The sequence below is a fragment of the Lepus europaeus genome, chromosome 19, assembly GCF_033115175.1.
Source record: "Lepus europaeus isolate LE1 chromosome 19, mLepTim1.pri, whole genome shotgun sequence".
NCBI classification, from domain to species: Eukaryota; Metazoa; Chordata; class Mammalia; order Lagomorpha; family Leporidae; genus Lepus; species Lepus europaeus.
In genome coordinates, this window is record NC_084845.1 from 11,269,258 (window position 1) to 11,283,141 (window position 13,884).

The window sequence follows — 13,884 nt, forward strand, 5'->3', positions numbered from 1 at the left end:
CTGGGCTGTGTTGTGGGGGCTCTGACGGGCGTCGCCTGTGAGGGCCAGGAGTGCCCGAGTGCCCGTGCGGCTGCCCTGCCTGCTGGTGTTTGTAGGGGAGGAGGCGTCATCCTGTGACGCTCGCTGGCCTCTGTGCTGAGTGGAGGCTGTGTCTGCGGCGCGTGTCCCCTTGCCGGCTGGTGCCACGCTGGCTTGGGGCTGGCTGCGGCAGTGGGCAGGGCAGGGGCTGTGGTGGGCATTGGCCCTGCGCCCAGCCCTCGGTATAAATAACCCTGGGCTGCCTGTGGCTGTGTTTACTCTACCCCAGCCCGGGGGCGGCCGCAGCCCAGCAGGTCCTGGGGGCGGGGGTGACCAGGCCACAGCACAGACATTTCCCCCTGGCCAGAAAAGTCCCACAGCCTCACCGCACCCCTCCTGGGTGGGGGCAGTGACCCTCGTTCTGCACTGCCAGGGGCCACCAGTGCAGCTGACCTGGACGTGCCTGGGAGGCAGACGGAGGCTGGGAACAGGGCGCAGACCAGGAGACGGGCAGGGGGAGGGATAGGAAAAAATGAGGGCCGAGACCAGGGTAGGAGGGGAGGCTCCAGTGGAGCAAGGGATGGGGGTCAGAGACCGACAGAAACTCAAGAGACCAGCAACCGAGAATGACAAAGGTGGGAGAGGCAGGGGCCCAGGAACCAGGAGTGGAGAGGCAGGCACAGGGGGAGGGGAGATGCTGACAGCCAGAGAGGGGCAGGGGGAGGGGCAGGCGAGAGGCAGAGGAGCCACAGAAAGGGGAGAGGACAGCAGCCAGCACAGGGGCACAGGGATGCGAAGCGGCTTCGGCTTTGGCGGAACACCGGAGGGACACAAGGAGGTGTCAGTTGCTGAGGGCGGGGCCGGGACAGTCGCCACGGGGGTGGGGGCCGGATGCCCACAAAGGGGCTGTCCCCAGCAACCAGCCTCCCTGACTCACTCTCTCCGCCCACCCCAAGCCCAAGTGGCGCTGGGGGGGGGGGGCACAGGGTGGGCTGCTCGGAGTCTCCTCCTCTCTTCCTGTCTCCCCTTCTGATCCCCGTCCCTGGGACGGCTCCACCTCTGTCCCGGCCAGACGCTCCCGTCTGGACCATCTGACTAACCCTAACTCTGACTCAACTGCTGTCTCTTGTTTCTTTTTAAAAAAAAAAAAACACGTAACAAATTTATGATGGCACAGTAGAACAAAGATTTAATGACCAGATGACAGACCATGCGTGCTCCCCCATGTCGGGTGCCAGCACCGCTCCTGCGTGATGACGTCCCTGTGCCGCGCTCATCTTCCCCAGCGCAGCCTCTGTGGTCCCTGACCAGGCAGGCCCCTGCCTCACCCCACCTGGACTCCTCCTGTCTCCCCGTCCCGGACGGCTCTAGCACCTTCGTTCCCACCCGTCTGCCTCTTTGGGTCCGAGGCCTTGAGTAAGCAGCCCCTCCACGCTGGGCCTCCCCTGACCCACCTGCAACGTGGAGCTGGGGGTCCCTAGGCTGTTGGCCGCCTGGAGGAGTCCCCGTGGTGCGGTGCCAGACACCTGGCTCAGGGATGCTGGGAACTTCCCTGGGCCAGGTACCCCCTCTGAGCCTCCCGATGCAGCCACCTACCCCTCGCTGTCCACCTTAGCTCCTGGAATCAAGGTGGGCCCAGGCCAGAACAGTGGCCCAGGAAGGGTTCTGGGAGTCTGTCTGGCCTGGCCAGGGTGCCACCGTTCTGTCTCACAGGAAGCGGGGGTCCCCAGGCCCAGCTCAGCTAACGGCTGGCTTATGTGGCCCACTCCCCCAGCGGCCGCCAGTTCCCCCTCTGCTGGGGGACCAGAGGGGTGTGGGTCATGGGAAGGCAGGACGCCTGGGTTCCCACAGGCCGGTGGCTGAGTCACCAGGCGGCCATCTGGCTCCCATTAGCCTAGGGCGGCAGGGGGCTCCTGGGGCGGGTCCTGTGGCTGGCTGGGGGCAGGGAGGCGGGGGCAGGCTGTGTGGGATGACTCAGGCCCGTGATAACAGCCTGCACGTATTTGGGGAGTGTAAACAGGAGGGAGAAGGAGCGGAGGAAGTGAAGGAAGGGAAAATTGTGGCTGGGCAGAGGGGGGTTTGTGGGGGCTGTGAAAGGGGAGCCCCCAGGGCTGCCCACCCCTCCCCAGCCTGGGTCCTGGGTGAGACATGGGAGCCGTGCAGCCAGGCTTGGGGGTGGGGAAGCCTACAGCTCAGAGAGATAAAGGCTGAGACCAGAGGGACACAGACAGCCCATGGCTGGGAGAGAACTGGAAACCACAGACAGAAAAGCACAGGCCCAGGAGATGGGGACACAGCAGAGAGCAGGAGCTGCGCGAGACTGAGGGCACCACGGACGCCACCTGAGTGGAGCGAGACGTACACGGGGCCAGCAGCGAGCGCCCGGCCTCAGTCCAGCGGAGGACTTTCATACTGGGCCCGAGGCAGAGGGACAGTGACTTGGGAAGAGGGAGAAGGGCAGGGACGCAGGACAAAGGGCGGTGGGGCTGAGGCAGGCGCAGAACGAGCCAGGGTGTGGGGGAGCCGGCCGACGCCCCTGTGGGGTCGGTCCCGGGGCTGCCCGCGGCAGCAGCCTCGCCAGGGGAGCGGACAGTGATGCCGTCAGTCGCCGTCCAGCTCTGGGCTGGGGGCGTCCTCGGGCTCCTCCTCATCAAAGTAGCGCTCCTCCTCGTCCCGGGCCACGATGTCCAGGTTGTCCAGGTCGGGGTTGTCGTCCACTGTGCTGTGAAGGGAGGAAGCTCTGTCGGCGCTGACCTTGAAGGGGGACGTCAGGCCCAGCATCTTCTAAGTCACGTTTTATATAAAAAGTCTGCTTTCTCAAACGACTGGAGACCGTGGTGACATGGGGCCCACATTCCCAAGGCAGGCAGGGGTTTCCAACAGGACAATTTTGCCTCCTAGGGCACTGCTGCTCCTGGCAGTGGGCAGAGGCCAGGGACACTGCTCAACACCCTGCCACACACAGGTCCATAGGATTCCCAGCAGCCCCCAGCTCAGCTCCCCGCCCCCCACACCCAGGGAGACCCCCCTACCCCAGCCTACAGCCACCCCGCCCCGCAGGTTTCCTGCAACTGCTGTGACCTCTCGGGAACACAGGTCCCCTCCTCACAGAGCCTTTCCAGCCCTGCGTTAGTTCTCGTCTCTCGTTGGAGGGCCCTGTTCTGTCTGGGCAGGAAAGCCTCGCCCTGGTCTTGGTCCCTGCTTTACCCCAGCGCCTGGACAGGGCAGTCGCCCAGCACACACGGGCTTGGTGTGTGGACGAGGACACAGTGGAGCCACTGCTGCCCGGCAGCTGCCCTCGCGCTCCCGACTTCCTCCCAGGCACCTGGTCTGGTGTCGCCCACCGAGGGGTGCCATGGCCTGGGCACCCTGCTGGAGGCTCTGGAGGCTGTGCTCTGGCTGGGCGCACATCTGGCACACACACACACACACACCCGCAGCTGGGATGCTCTGGTCCTCAGGTGCTGGCCATGGCCAGGCCCTGTGGTGGAGACCACGAGCCCCATTTCAGAGGGGCCCAGGTTGGCACACCTGCTCCGGGCTACAGGTCTGGTGTTCCGACCACTAGGCAGGACTGGCTCAGCTGACAAAACCACCTCTCTCTGACTGACAAATCATTCTCCCGTGTCCTTTGGCCTGGTGGTCTGGGTGGAGAAATGAACACCTGGCACTGTGGACCCACAGGCCCCTGTGTGCTAACCCTGCAGGGTGTCCCCTGGGTCTGACCAGGCTGCAGGGCACAAGGCTGCTCCAAGGCGGCCACGCCTCCTCCTCCGGCTGAGACGCCTCACCAGGGCCTCCCAGCCCCTGGGGACAGGTGTGTGCGGGGGTGGGTAGGCCGGAGTGGGAGCCGGCCCGGGAGCACCTGTAGTCGAAGTCGCCGTCCTTGCCGTCCAGGAAGCGCTGGTACATGCGGCTGGTGAACTCTTCCCGCAGGATCAGCCTCTCCTCCGAGTCGGGGACCCAGGCCTCCGAGTCTCTGCCCGACTGCTGGTCTGCGGAGGGACAGCACGGCGGGGGGTGAGCAGCGCATGGGGCAGCTGCTGCCTCCCTCCAGGGGACATCGTCCGTCACAACGCGCCAGGGACCAGACTGGAGGCCTCAGGGTGGGGAGGGAGTGCTGAGGGCTCAGGTGCGGGCCAGGCCTGCGGCCGGGTGTCTGGATGCTGGGTCCCCCTGCTCCTATCCCTCACCTTCCTCGTCACTGTCCTCCTCCTCTTCCTCTTCCTCCAGGCAGGCCTCCTCTTCCTCCTGCTGCTGGAGCAGCCGCTGCTGCAGCTCCCGCTCCTGGTAGGACTGGAGCAGCAGGTCAGACAGTGGGCAGGCGGGTGTGCCGGGGGCACCTGGCTTGGGGGGCTGGATCGGGGCACGGGCGCTGAGCTCCTCCTCGGTGAGGTACTGCCCGATGTACTGCTCGTACAGCAGGGGAGCCCGGAGCCGCATCTGCTCATCACTGAAGTACTCCCCCCCTGCATGGAGAGAGTGTGTCTGAGTGGACATGTCCGTGCGTGCACGTTCAGGTACAGAAAAACCACAGGGCCTGATGTGTGGGGCACGCATCTGCGCATGTGTGTGTGACCGGGCCTGCAACCACCTGTGTGTTCACGCATCCAAGCGTGTGTACAAGGGCAGGCCTGGGTTCATCATGGCCTCTGAGGCACCAGGGCTCTGTGGCCCATGGACAGCTGTGCCTGGCCTGGGCGGGTGTGTGTGCAGTCACAGGTACCTGTGTCTGGGAGTTGGTGTGTGGGGCAGTGCAGGCAGAACGTATGTGCGCACAGCCATGTGGATCTGGGATCAGGTCTACAGACCTTAGGGTCTGCCCCTCAGGGTGTCCCAGCTGGCTGCAGGCCCCAGATCTGACCTCTGCAGCCCCCTGCAGGTGGGCCTGGCTTGAACACTGCGGGTAACAACTATACCTGTCCCTGGCCCCCCACTCACTGGTGCTAGCCCAGGACCAAGCACCTGCATAGCATCCTGGCTCTTGCAGCACCGGGGTCTGGGCCTGTCCCCGTCCTGCTCACTCCCTCAATCCTGCTCTCTCACTCCCATTGCTGTTTCTTTTTTCTTTTCTTTTCTTTTTTTTTTTTTTTTGACAGGCAGAGTTAGAGAGAGACAGAGAAAAAGGTCTTCCTTCTGTTGGTTCACCCCCCCAAAATGGCCGCCACAGCCAGCGCGCTACACCGATCCAAAGCCAGGAGCCAGGTGCTTCCTCCTGGTCTCCCATGTGGGTGCAGCGCCCAAGCACTTGGACCATCCTCCACTGCCTTCCTGGGCCATAGCAGAGAGCTGGACTGGAAGAGGAGCAACCGGGACAGAATCCGGTGCCCCAACCAGGACTAGAACCCGGGGTGCCGGCGCCACAGGTAGAGGATTAGCCAAGTGAGCTGCGGCGCCGGCCATCCCATTGCTGTTTCTGGCATCTTCTACCAAATGGTTTCTATTCCTCTTTTTCCCTCCATCTCTCTTGCCTGCTGTCAGTTTCTGCCACTCAACCCCACCTCACTCACCCCTCCTTTGTCACCCTTGTTCCTCACCGACAGTCCCTCCGCAGCTGGGCCTTCCCCTGACTGGCCCTGACTAGCTCTGCCGTGCTCATGTCCGTCTGTTAACTCTGCTCGCTCTGTCTGTGGCCACAAAGACACTCCTAGTTAAGTGGTCAGGAAGGCAGCAGTGTCTCCTTCATGGCTGTCACCGTGTCTTGCTTAAGACATCCGCAAGGGGGTTGGCGCTGTGGCACAGTGGGTTAAGCCACCACCTGTAGCACCCAATATGGAGTCCCACTGCTCCACTTCAGATCCAGCTCCCTGCTGACGGCCTGGGAAAGCAGCAGCAGGTGACCCAAATGCTTGGGCCCCTGCACCCACATGGGAGACCTGGAAGAAGCTCCTGGCTTCGGTCTGGTTCAGTTCCGAGTGTTGCAGCCTTTTGGGGAGTGGCCCAGCGGATGGAAAATGTCTCTCTGTAACTCTGCCTTCCAAATAAATAAATATTTTTAAAAAAACAAAAAAACAAAAACGGCATCCCCAAAGGAATTGCCATTTGTTTGGAGTTTGGAATGCGGCTCATGCGCTGCCAGGCACACAGGTGGGCGGCGCTGTGTCCCGTGGCCTCGCCCACTGCTCTCAGATGCCACTGACGCCTTCTGCCTGTCGGCCCCACTCTCTGCTCCCTCTCTCTGTGACTTCTCATTTCTGTGGCTCTGCCTGTACCCCCGTCTCTGCCTCAAAGCCTCTCTCCTGGGATCTCGGGCCTGTGTCTGCCCCCATCTCCTTGTCTCTTCCTAACTCTGCCCTGATCCCCCCCTCCCGCTTCCCTCCCCGGCCTCTCTGCTCTCCTCACCTTGGATGAGTTCACGCAGGGCGGCATAGCGCCGGTTGCGCAGGCGCGTGCGCAGGGTACGGGGCCTGGCACTGCCCTGCCGGGCCACCTCAGCGCAGTAGAAGTCCGCACGGTGGTCCCCACGCAGGTGGCCGAAGCAGGCCAGGTGCTCCTCGCGAAGGCCCGTGCGGAAGCGCTCCAGGAACACGAGTGGCTTCTCATGGTACAGCTGGCTCAGGATGGCCACCTTTTCCCGCTCGGTGAGGTCGGGCTCGCCCTGCTGCTGACTGCACACGGGCAGAGGGCCGGCAGCTACAGCGCGCAGCATCGCACTCACTGCCGGGTTCTCGGCACTGTCCAAGCTCCCCGACTCTCCTTCCACTGCCTCCACCTTGCCCTGGGGTCTGGGTGTGACTGGGGTCTGGCTCAGCTCCCCCCAGTGCCCAGGTCTGGGCTCCATGCGGCCTGTGAAGAGAGGAAGTGTTAGTTTGGTGTGGGAGTGTGGGAAGGGGAGAGGCTGGGACTCCTCACTCACTGAGCACCTGCTATATTCTGGACACGCCCACACCAGCCTACACGAGGGGTCGCTATTTTAGAGGGGCCAGATGGCTGATGGCCGACTGCCAGCATAGTTACTGAACACGCACAACGTGGTCCATGTTTCCCAGAGCCATATGCTGAAAGGAAGGGGAGGAGGAGGAGACAGGGGGAGGCTGTGGTTTTACTTAAAGTTTTATTATTAAAAAATGTATTCTCACTTCCTGTGAAAAGCAGGGAAGGGAGAGGAAGGAGATACTGAAGTCTTCCACCTGTGGTTCACTTTCCAAACACCTGGGCAAGGCTGACCGGGAGCCTGGAACTTCGTCTAGGCCTCCCACGTGGGCGGGAGGCAGGGACCCAAGTCCTTGAGCCATCAGGACGCACAGCAGCAGGGAGCTGGACCCGAAGCCGAGCAGCCAGGACGTGAACCACGCACTCTGGTGTGGGATGCCATTGTTCCAAGTGGTGACCTAACTGTTGAGCTAAACACCCAACCCCCAAATTTGTACCTGTTTATCTGAGAGGGAGACAAGACAGAGCCCCCATCTCCTGGCTCACTGCCCAAATGCTTACAACAGCTGGGGCCTGGTCCGAGCCCGAGCTGGGAGCTGGGACCTCAATCCAGAGCTCCCGTGTGGGTGGCAAGGTACAGCGCCTCCCGGAGTCTACATCAGCAGGAAGCCGGGGTCAGCCGCAGAGCCAGGACTCCGACCAGGAGTTCCAATGTGCAGAATTTTTTTTTTTTTTTGAGATTTATTTATTAGAAAGGCAAAGAATGATCTTTCATCCCCTGGTTCACTCCCCAAATGGCTGCAGTAGTCAGAGCTGGGACAGGCCAAAGGCAGGAGCCTGGAACTCCATCTGGGTCTCCCACGAGGGTGCAGGGGCCCAAGCACTTGGGCCATCCTCTGCTCCTTCCCCAGGTGCATTAGCAGGGCGCTGGATTGGAAGTGGAGCAGGTAGGACACAAACCAGCACCCAATGGGATGTCAGGTGTCGCAGGCAGCGGCTGAACCCAGCACGCCGTGGTGCCAGCCCCCAGATGTTGGCTTCTTAACTGCAAGGTCAGATGCCTGCCCGTGAGACTGCAATTTAAAAAAAGAGGAGGCTTTGCCCGTAAGTGACATTTGAGTAGAGACCTGCGGTGAGGGATGTTGAAGTAAGATCGAGGCAGATGATCAGCCAGCGCAGAGGCCTCGGGCCACCTCACTGATTCACGCAAGTCTTTGCCTCTTGCTTGTTTACACAGACGCATTCACTAACCTGTCCCCTCCCTGGTCCTCTGTCTGCACTCGCACGCACGCCCACTGTGCGCACCCGGCCCTGAGCAGGCGAGGCCCAGCGTGCAGGGAGGAACCCGGTGCAGCTCCTGCCCTTGGGAGCACAGCTGGATGGGAGACAGTCCAGATCGAAGAGCACACAGGCAGAAACAGCAGGAAAGCTGAGCCCGGGGCAAACCCTGGTGAGAGCTGGCTCCCCAGAGGGAGCCGCGAGGACAAAGTAGAGACAGCTCCTTTAGCTGCTTGGCTGGGATGGGGATGAGGGGGTGATGCTTACAGGTGCAGGGGGTTTCACTGTGGCAAGAGAAGACAGCTGGAGCAGACAGGCTGTGGCCGAGGGGAAGGGAGAGTCGGGGCTGGGCAGCCACGTGGGGCCGAAGGGCAGGGGGTGAGGGAGGCATCCAGGACTAGGCCCAAGACAGGGTCACGGGCAGGAAGCAGGAGCTGTGGTGCATGAGAGGGGCCAGACACGGCGCGAGGACACGGCTAGGAAGGCGAGTGGGCGTTCAGCCTAGCGGCCAGAATTCCAGGTCCCATGTCGGGTGCTTCCTGGGACTGCAGACCCTGGGAGGCAGTGGTGAGGGCTCGAGTGACTGGGTTCCTGCCACCCCAGAGGGGGACCTGGATGGTTCCTGCTCCTGGCTTCCATAATGGCATCTGTTCCCAGCCAATGGATGGGAACTCTCTCGCTCTGTCCATCTTTCTCAAATACACAAAAACAAGACAGTCTCCTCTTAACGCCTGGGACAGTTATCTTGGGGGAAACAAACAGGAGGGGTGTTTCCCAGGTGTGGTTTAGGGTCCAGGGGCGCCCGATGAAAACTCCAGTGTCTTTTGAGAGCCCCTGTGGAAGACCTGACACACCCCAAAGAGAAGGCAACGTGAGGATCAGCAGGGCTGGGAACGATGAGGCCACAGGCAAGGAATTCCGAGGCCGTCAGCGGCTGGGAGAGCAAAGACCAGACCCCACCCCACCCCCAGCCCGCGGGCACGGCTGCCCCGCGGAACCCCGCGGAACACGTTGCAGACTTCCGGCCTCCAGGACCCTGAGACATGAGTTGGTGCGGATGAAGCCACCCAGTGGACGCTCGTTCGTTACAGCAGCCGCAGGGGACTGAGGGAGGCTGCAAGGGAGCCACCGGTCGCGCTCTGAATTCCCCGGGTGGTCTAGTGTGCGAGTGACAGGGCAGTGCTACGCGGAGAAGGCACGGAGACCTTGACCCGAGGCCCCCGATGAAAGCCCACGGCGGTGGGTGCGAGGCGCGGAAATGGAGGCAGCATGGGCAGCGAAGGTGGAGATTTTCTTTTTAGGGTTCAAGTTGTTTTTTAATTGTGTAAAGCTCCAAACACATAAAAGGGCCCGTGCCACGCTTCCGCCCACCTCCCATGGGCGCCCATGGTCCGCCCACCCCGGACCCATCGTCTGGCTTCGACAGCCAGCGGTCCGGGTCCAGGGTCCACCCAGGCCTCGCCCCGCACCGGAGACTGAAGCAACGGGATGGAATTTTAAGATGACAAAAACAAAAGCATTTAGGCTGACGGGAAGAGTCAGGGGCGAGGGGGGAGCCCGGGGGTGGCGCAGGGATGAAGGGGCGGCCGCGGGGGTCGCGGTGACGCGGGGCGTGGTCAGCTGCGGATGCTCAGGCGGCTTCGTGGACACGGGCTGAGGTCTGTGCGCACCCGCGCACCAGCACGGGAAGGGGTGGCCGGGACGTGGGAAAAGCTGGCCGGGAACCGCGAGGAAGCTTCTCTCGGGGGAGAGGGCGGAGGCAGAGAGCGGCCCGTGACAAGAGGCGCCGGGACGGACAGGTAACGTCGCGGGCAGGTGTCCCTCTGTCAAGAGTCCTCCCTCGAGTTCCCGGGGAACCATTTCCTAGAGACACCGCAGCTGCACCCTCCCGCCGCCTCTGCGTGGCCAGGATCTCACCCTCGTCGGCTTCCGACGCCGCCGCTGTCGCCACGGCCTCCATCTCGGTTTCCTGCGACCTACCAACCGCCACCGAGGGTTCCACAACCCAATCTCCGCCCCCGAGCACTCGGTAGCTACTTCCGGGAGAACAAGTTCCCGGGCCGGTGCTCCGCCGCACCTAGGCACTAAGGTTCCGGGCTGAAGGCGGATCCCCGTACGCGCATGCGTGCCCCCCTCGGGTCGCGCGCTGCCAGCCCGGAAGTAAAAGGCGCGCCGAGGGTGAGTGGAAAATCAGGAGGGGCCCGAACCGCTGTTCATTTGCCCGCGGCTGTGAACCCAGCAGCTCCCGGCTTAATTTTGGGGTGAGCGACCACCTCCAAGAGTATTCACTACGCCTCCCGCTAGTGTCATACCCAGTCCTCGCTGGGAGCGACCCCGGAATGTCACTCCCCACGTTGCTCCCAGGCCCCGGGGGCCCTGTGGGAGGGGCGTCGGTGGCCGGGCTCTGAGGCGGGGACGGCCAGGGGAGGCTTCGGGAGGAGACCCCGGGGCCCTGAAGACGGGGAGTCAGGGCGTCGGGGAAGGCGCGCACGCCACGGCCAGGGAACAGGAAAGTTCCAACTTGGCGAGGCCATGACTGAGCCTCGTGGATCAGCGGTGCGCACTGCCCAGGGCAGAGGTTCATGGCATGGACAGGTCCACAAGGGGTTAGTGAGGAACCACCGACGTGAATGTCAGAGGGGCAGACAGAGGAAGCCGGCGAGGCCACCAGGTCACAGAGGGCTCACTAAGCCGTAGCGATCCATCTAAGCAGCTTGAGCTTCTTCATCCTCCAGGGAGTGGGCAGCGGGGTCACAGGAGATAAGAGCTCTGGAGGAAGCTGGTGCAACAGCCCAGGCCGCGGAAGCGAGCGGAGCAAGCACTTTCCTATTTGCATTCTCAGGTCGCGAGGAAAGCAAGGTCCCCACGCGCCACACCCGCAGGTGGGGACAGCCTAGGCCTGGGCGTACTACCAGGTGAAGCCAGCAGAGGGCGCTGCGCTACAGCACGCGGACCCACAGGGCAGGAAGGGGGCTTCCCGGATCAGGGAGAGCCAGGTTTTTAGTGTCCCTCTCAGAGGGCCACCCTGGCACCTCCTCACGTTCAGATGTTCCCCTCCGCGCCTAGCCAAGTCTCCTTTGTGAGGTTCTGAGCTCCTGCAATGGAGCCACTCTTCACCAGCTCTGTCCCTCAAAGTGCCAGGCGCCGATCAGGCACTATGGGGTGAGAGATGAGGTTTAGGGGGAGAATGCTAGGAGCCATCGGGCTAGTCTCTCTTCACACCACCCAGGCTCTCAGAGCTGGCCACTGGTGCTGTCCGATGACAGGTCTGCGTTCCCTGTGAGGGGAACTAGGGTCTAGGAAGGTCTGCACTACAGGAGGGCGGACGAGCGGACGGCTACCCCAATCCCAGGTCAAGCCTGAGGTTCGAGGCTATCTACCCAGTGACTGCACGTAAGCAGCCAGCCCTGTCTCTACTCCATCAGTGCACCTGTCCACCCAGGCCTCCCGAGTCTTCCACACGGAAGCCCCTGGGGTGGAGCCAGCGCCGCGGTGCAGCACAGGGACACCCGCACTCCTGCGCACCCACGTCAGAGCACTGATCCCAGTCCCAGCTGCTCCACTTCTGAGTCAGCTTCCTGCTCAAAAGCCTGCAAAGCTGGCGCCGTGGCTCAACAGGCTAATCCTCTGCCTTGCGGCGCTGGCACACTGGGTTCTAGTCTCGGTTGGGGCGCCGGATTCTATCCAGGTTGCCCCCTTCCAGGCCAGCTCTCTGCTGTGGCCCGGGAAGGCAGTGGAGGATGGCCCAAGTGCTTGGGCCCTGCACCTGCATTGGAGACCAGGAGGAACACCTGGCTCCTGATCAGTGCGATGCGCTGGCCGCAGCACACCAGCCGCAGCGGCCATTGGAGGGTGAACCAACAGCAAAAAGGAAGACCTTTCTGTCTCTAACCACTCTGCCTGTAAAAAAAAAAAAAAGCATGCGAAAGCAGTGCTTAAGCCCCTGCCACCCAGGTGGGAGGCCCAGATGGAGTTCCAGGCTCCTGGCTTAGGCCTGGCCCAGCCTTCCCATTGTGGCCACTGGGGGAGTGAACCAGTAGATGGAAGCTCTCTCTTCCTCTTTCTGTAACTCTAGCCTTTCAAATGAACAAGTTTTTAAAAAATTCCTGGAGGAATTCGGGATTGTGAGAAGCAGAGAATCAGGAGTGAGCTAGTGGATTTTACCCTGGGCTCAAGGGGACATCTGCACCAAGACCAGAGACGGCCCCCAGGCCCCCAGTCGGGGTAACAAGTGAGGGAGCAGCTGCCCACCCCGATTAAAGGCCAACTGCAGCAACAGCTCAGGGTCTCCACCTGCCTCCTTCCTGCTGGGTGCCTTGTCATTTATTGAAACAAAACAAAACGAAACGAAACAGGGCAAACACATTTCTTAGTAAGTGCAGTTTGTTAAAAATCCTGTTAAAACACACAGGTCAGCTGGAGTCAGACTGGAGGATCACGGTGGGAAACGCGCTCAGGGGGCACCTGGGAGCCCAGCGAGGCAGCGGGGACACTCCAGGTTCAAGGGAGGCGGCCCCCACTCCCCCTCCCTCACCCCCTGAATCCCACCAGAAACTACCAAGACGCCCGGAATAAAAGGTTTCAAGTTCAATAGTCACACTCTCTCCAAATACAAAAAGCAGTTACAATTCAACTGAACACAGAAGCTCGTGTGCAAAGTTACGGGGAACTGAGACGTCGTATAAAAAGTTAGGTTAAAGATGATTCTGTAGTTCTGTTTTTGTGTTTTGAGGGTGTGGCTCTTCCTCGGTCACCTGAACTCAGCAAAGAAATGGTTATCTTGATGAAATATCAACGGCCGACCCACAGTAAAAACGGACAAATTCTAAAAATTAAAAAAAAGCATAATTACCAAAAAAAGGTCACTGCTTCCTCCCTCTGTATTTTGCTTTTTAAACTTTTTTTTTTTTTTTTAAGTTTTTGATTTTTTTTTAATCCTGAAAAGTAGACAGTAAAACAGCTCCTGGAAGAGTTTACAACCAACTGCATGAGGGCCTGGGAAGCTAAGGGCAGGAACAGGGCTGGGAGGAGACGGGGTCCTCCCCTCAGTCACTGTGGTCTCACTGCTGCCGAGGAGAGGGGGGTTCTCTTGTCAAAAAGGAGGTAGGAGGACGAGGAGAGGTGGGAGGTCGGGGACAAACAAAATAAAAGGTCATTGTTGCCTGTTTGAATCCAGAGAAAAATGCCTGGCCTGGTGCGGGGGAAGAAGCCCCTCAGAGGGAGGCGGCCCTGGGATGTCCCCGTCCCCAGCACCACGGGACCCGGTGGGGTAGAGGGGCCGAGGCAGGCGCTGGTGGAGGAAGCCAGTGGGGGCCTCTGGAGCCTCCAGGACACGCCGGCTACTGGGTACTTGCGCCACCCTGTGTGCTCCCGGAGTAGCTCCCGTAGTCGTAGTTCCCGTAGTATGGTGGCCACTGGCCCTGGTTCTGATAGTACTGGTTCCACTGCTGGGCATACTGGGGAGAGACCAAGAGAACCAGGTTGCCCCTCCTCCACCCCAGATTTGGCTCCTCTCCCAGCCCCACCCTCCCCGTCACCTGGGGCAGAGATCAGTCAGTGCAGAGGTGACAAGACACATTGGAAGGCCAAGTGACCGACCTGATGCCAGGTGGTGGGCAACCAGGGAAGGGGCCCAGGCTCCTGGCTGTCACCCCAGTGCCCTCTCAGCATGGCTGCACATCACCAGTTACAACAGCTAGGGCAGCCTGGAACAGG

General features: G+C 61.4%; 2 protein-coding genes across 6 annotated transcripts in view; both read right to left on the reverse strand.

The window, feature by feature from the left end:
• Window positions 1-1,033: 1,033 nt before the first annotated feature.
• Window positions 1,034-10,271, reverse strand: CCDC97 (coiled-coil domain containing 97). Of its 2 annotated transcripts, none has more exons than XM_062177046.1 (5): window positions 10,087-10,271; window positions 6,361-6,804; window positions 4,212-4,487; window positions 3,884-4,013; window positions 1,034-2,735 (listed from the first exon to the last, which is right to left on the reverse strand). In XM_062177046.1, the coding sequence occupies exons 1-5, from the start codon at window positions 10,127-10,129 to the stop codon at window positions 2,669-2,671; spliced, it is 960 nt and encodes a 319-aa protein (XP_062033030.1). In that variant the 5' UTR covers window positions 10,130-10,271; the 3' UTR covers window positions 1,034-2,668. The 2 variants fall into 2 exon arrangements, with proteins under 2 accessions (XP_062033030.1, XP_062033029.1); XM_062177045.1 differs by having other exon boundaries at window positions 1,037-2,740; window positions 10,087-10,268.
• A 2,472-nt stretch (window positions 10,272-12,743) lies between these two features.
• HNRNPUL1 (heterogeneous nuclear ribonucleoprotein U like 1) overlaps window positions 12,744-13,884 on the reverse strand; it is a 35,087-nt gene continuing 33,946 nt past the window's right edge. For all 4 annotated transcript variants that reach the window (XM_062177044.1, XM_062177041.1, XM_062177042.1 and 1 more), the window contains exon 15: window positions 12,744-13,625. In XM_062177044.1, the coding sequence (XP_062033028.1) occupies window positions 13,509-13,625 (117 nt within the window). In that variant the 3' untranslated portion in view covers window positions 12,744-13,508. The remainder of the gene's footprint in view (window positions 13,626-13,884) is intronic.

Excerpts from the sequence above, each read along its gene's own strand:
- CCDC97 (XM_062177045.1), bottom strand. The coding sequence starts at position 10,129 with ATGGAGGCCGTGGCGACAGCGGCGGCGTCGGAAGCCGACGAGG. Across the intron at positions 6,805-10,086 it reads GGCGTCGGAAGCCGACGAGG|GCCGCATGGAGCCCAGACCT; the intron begins GTGAGATCCTGG and ends CTCTCTTCACAG. Across the intron at positions 4,488-6,360 it reads CCTGCGTGAACTCATCCAAG|GGGGGGAGTACTTCAGTGAT; the intron begins GTGAGGAGAGCA and ends CTCTCCATGCAG.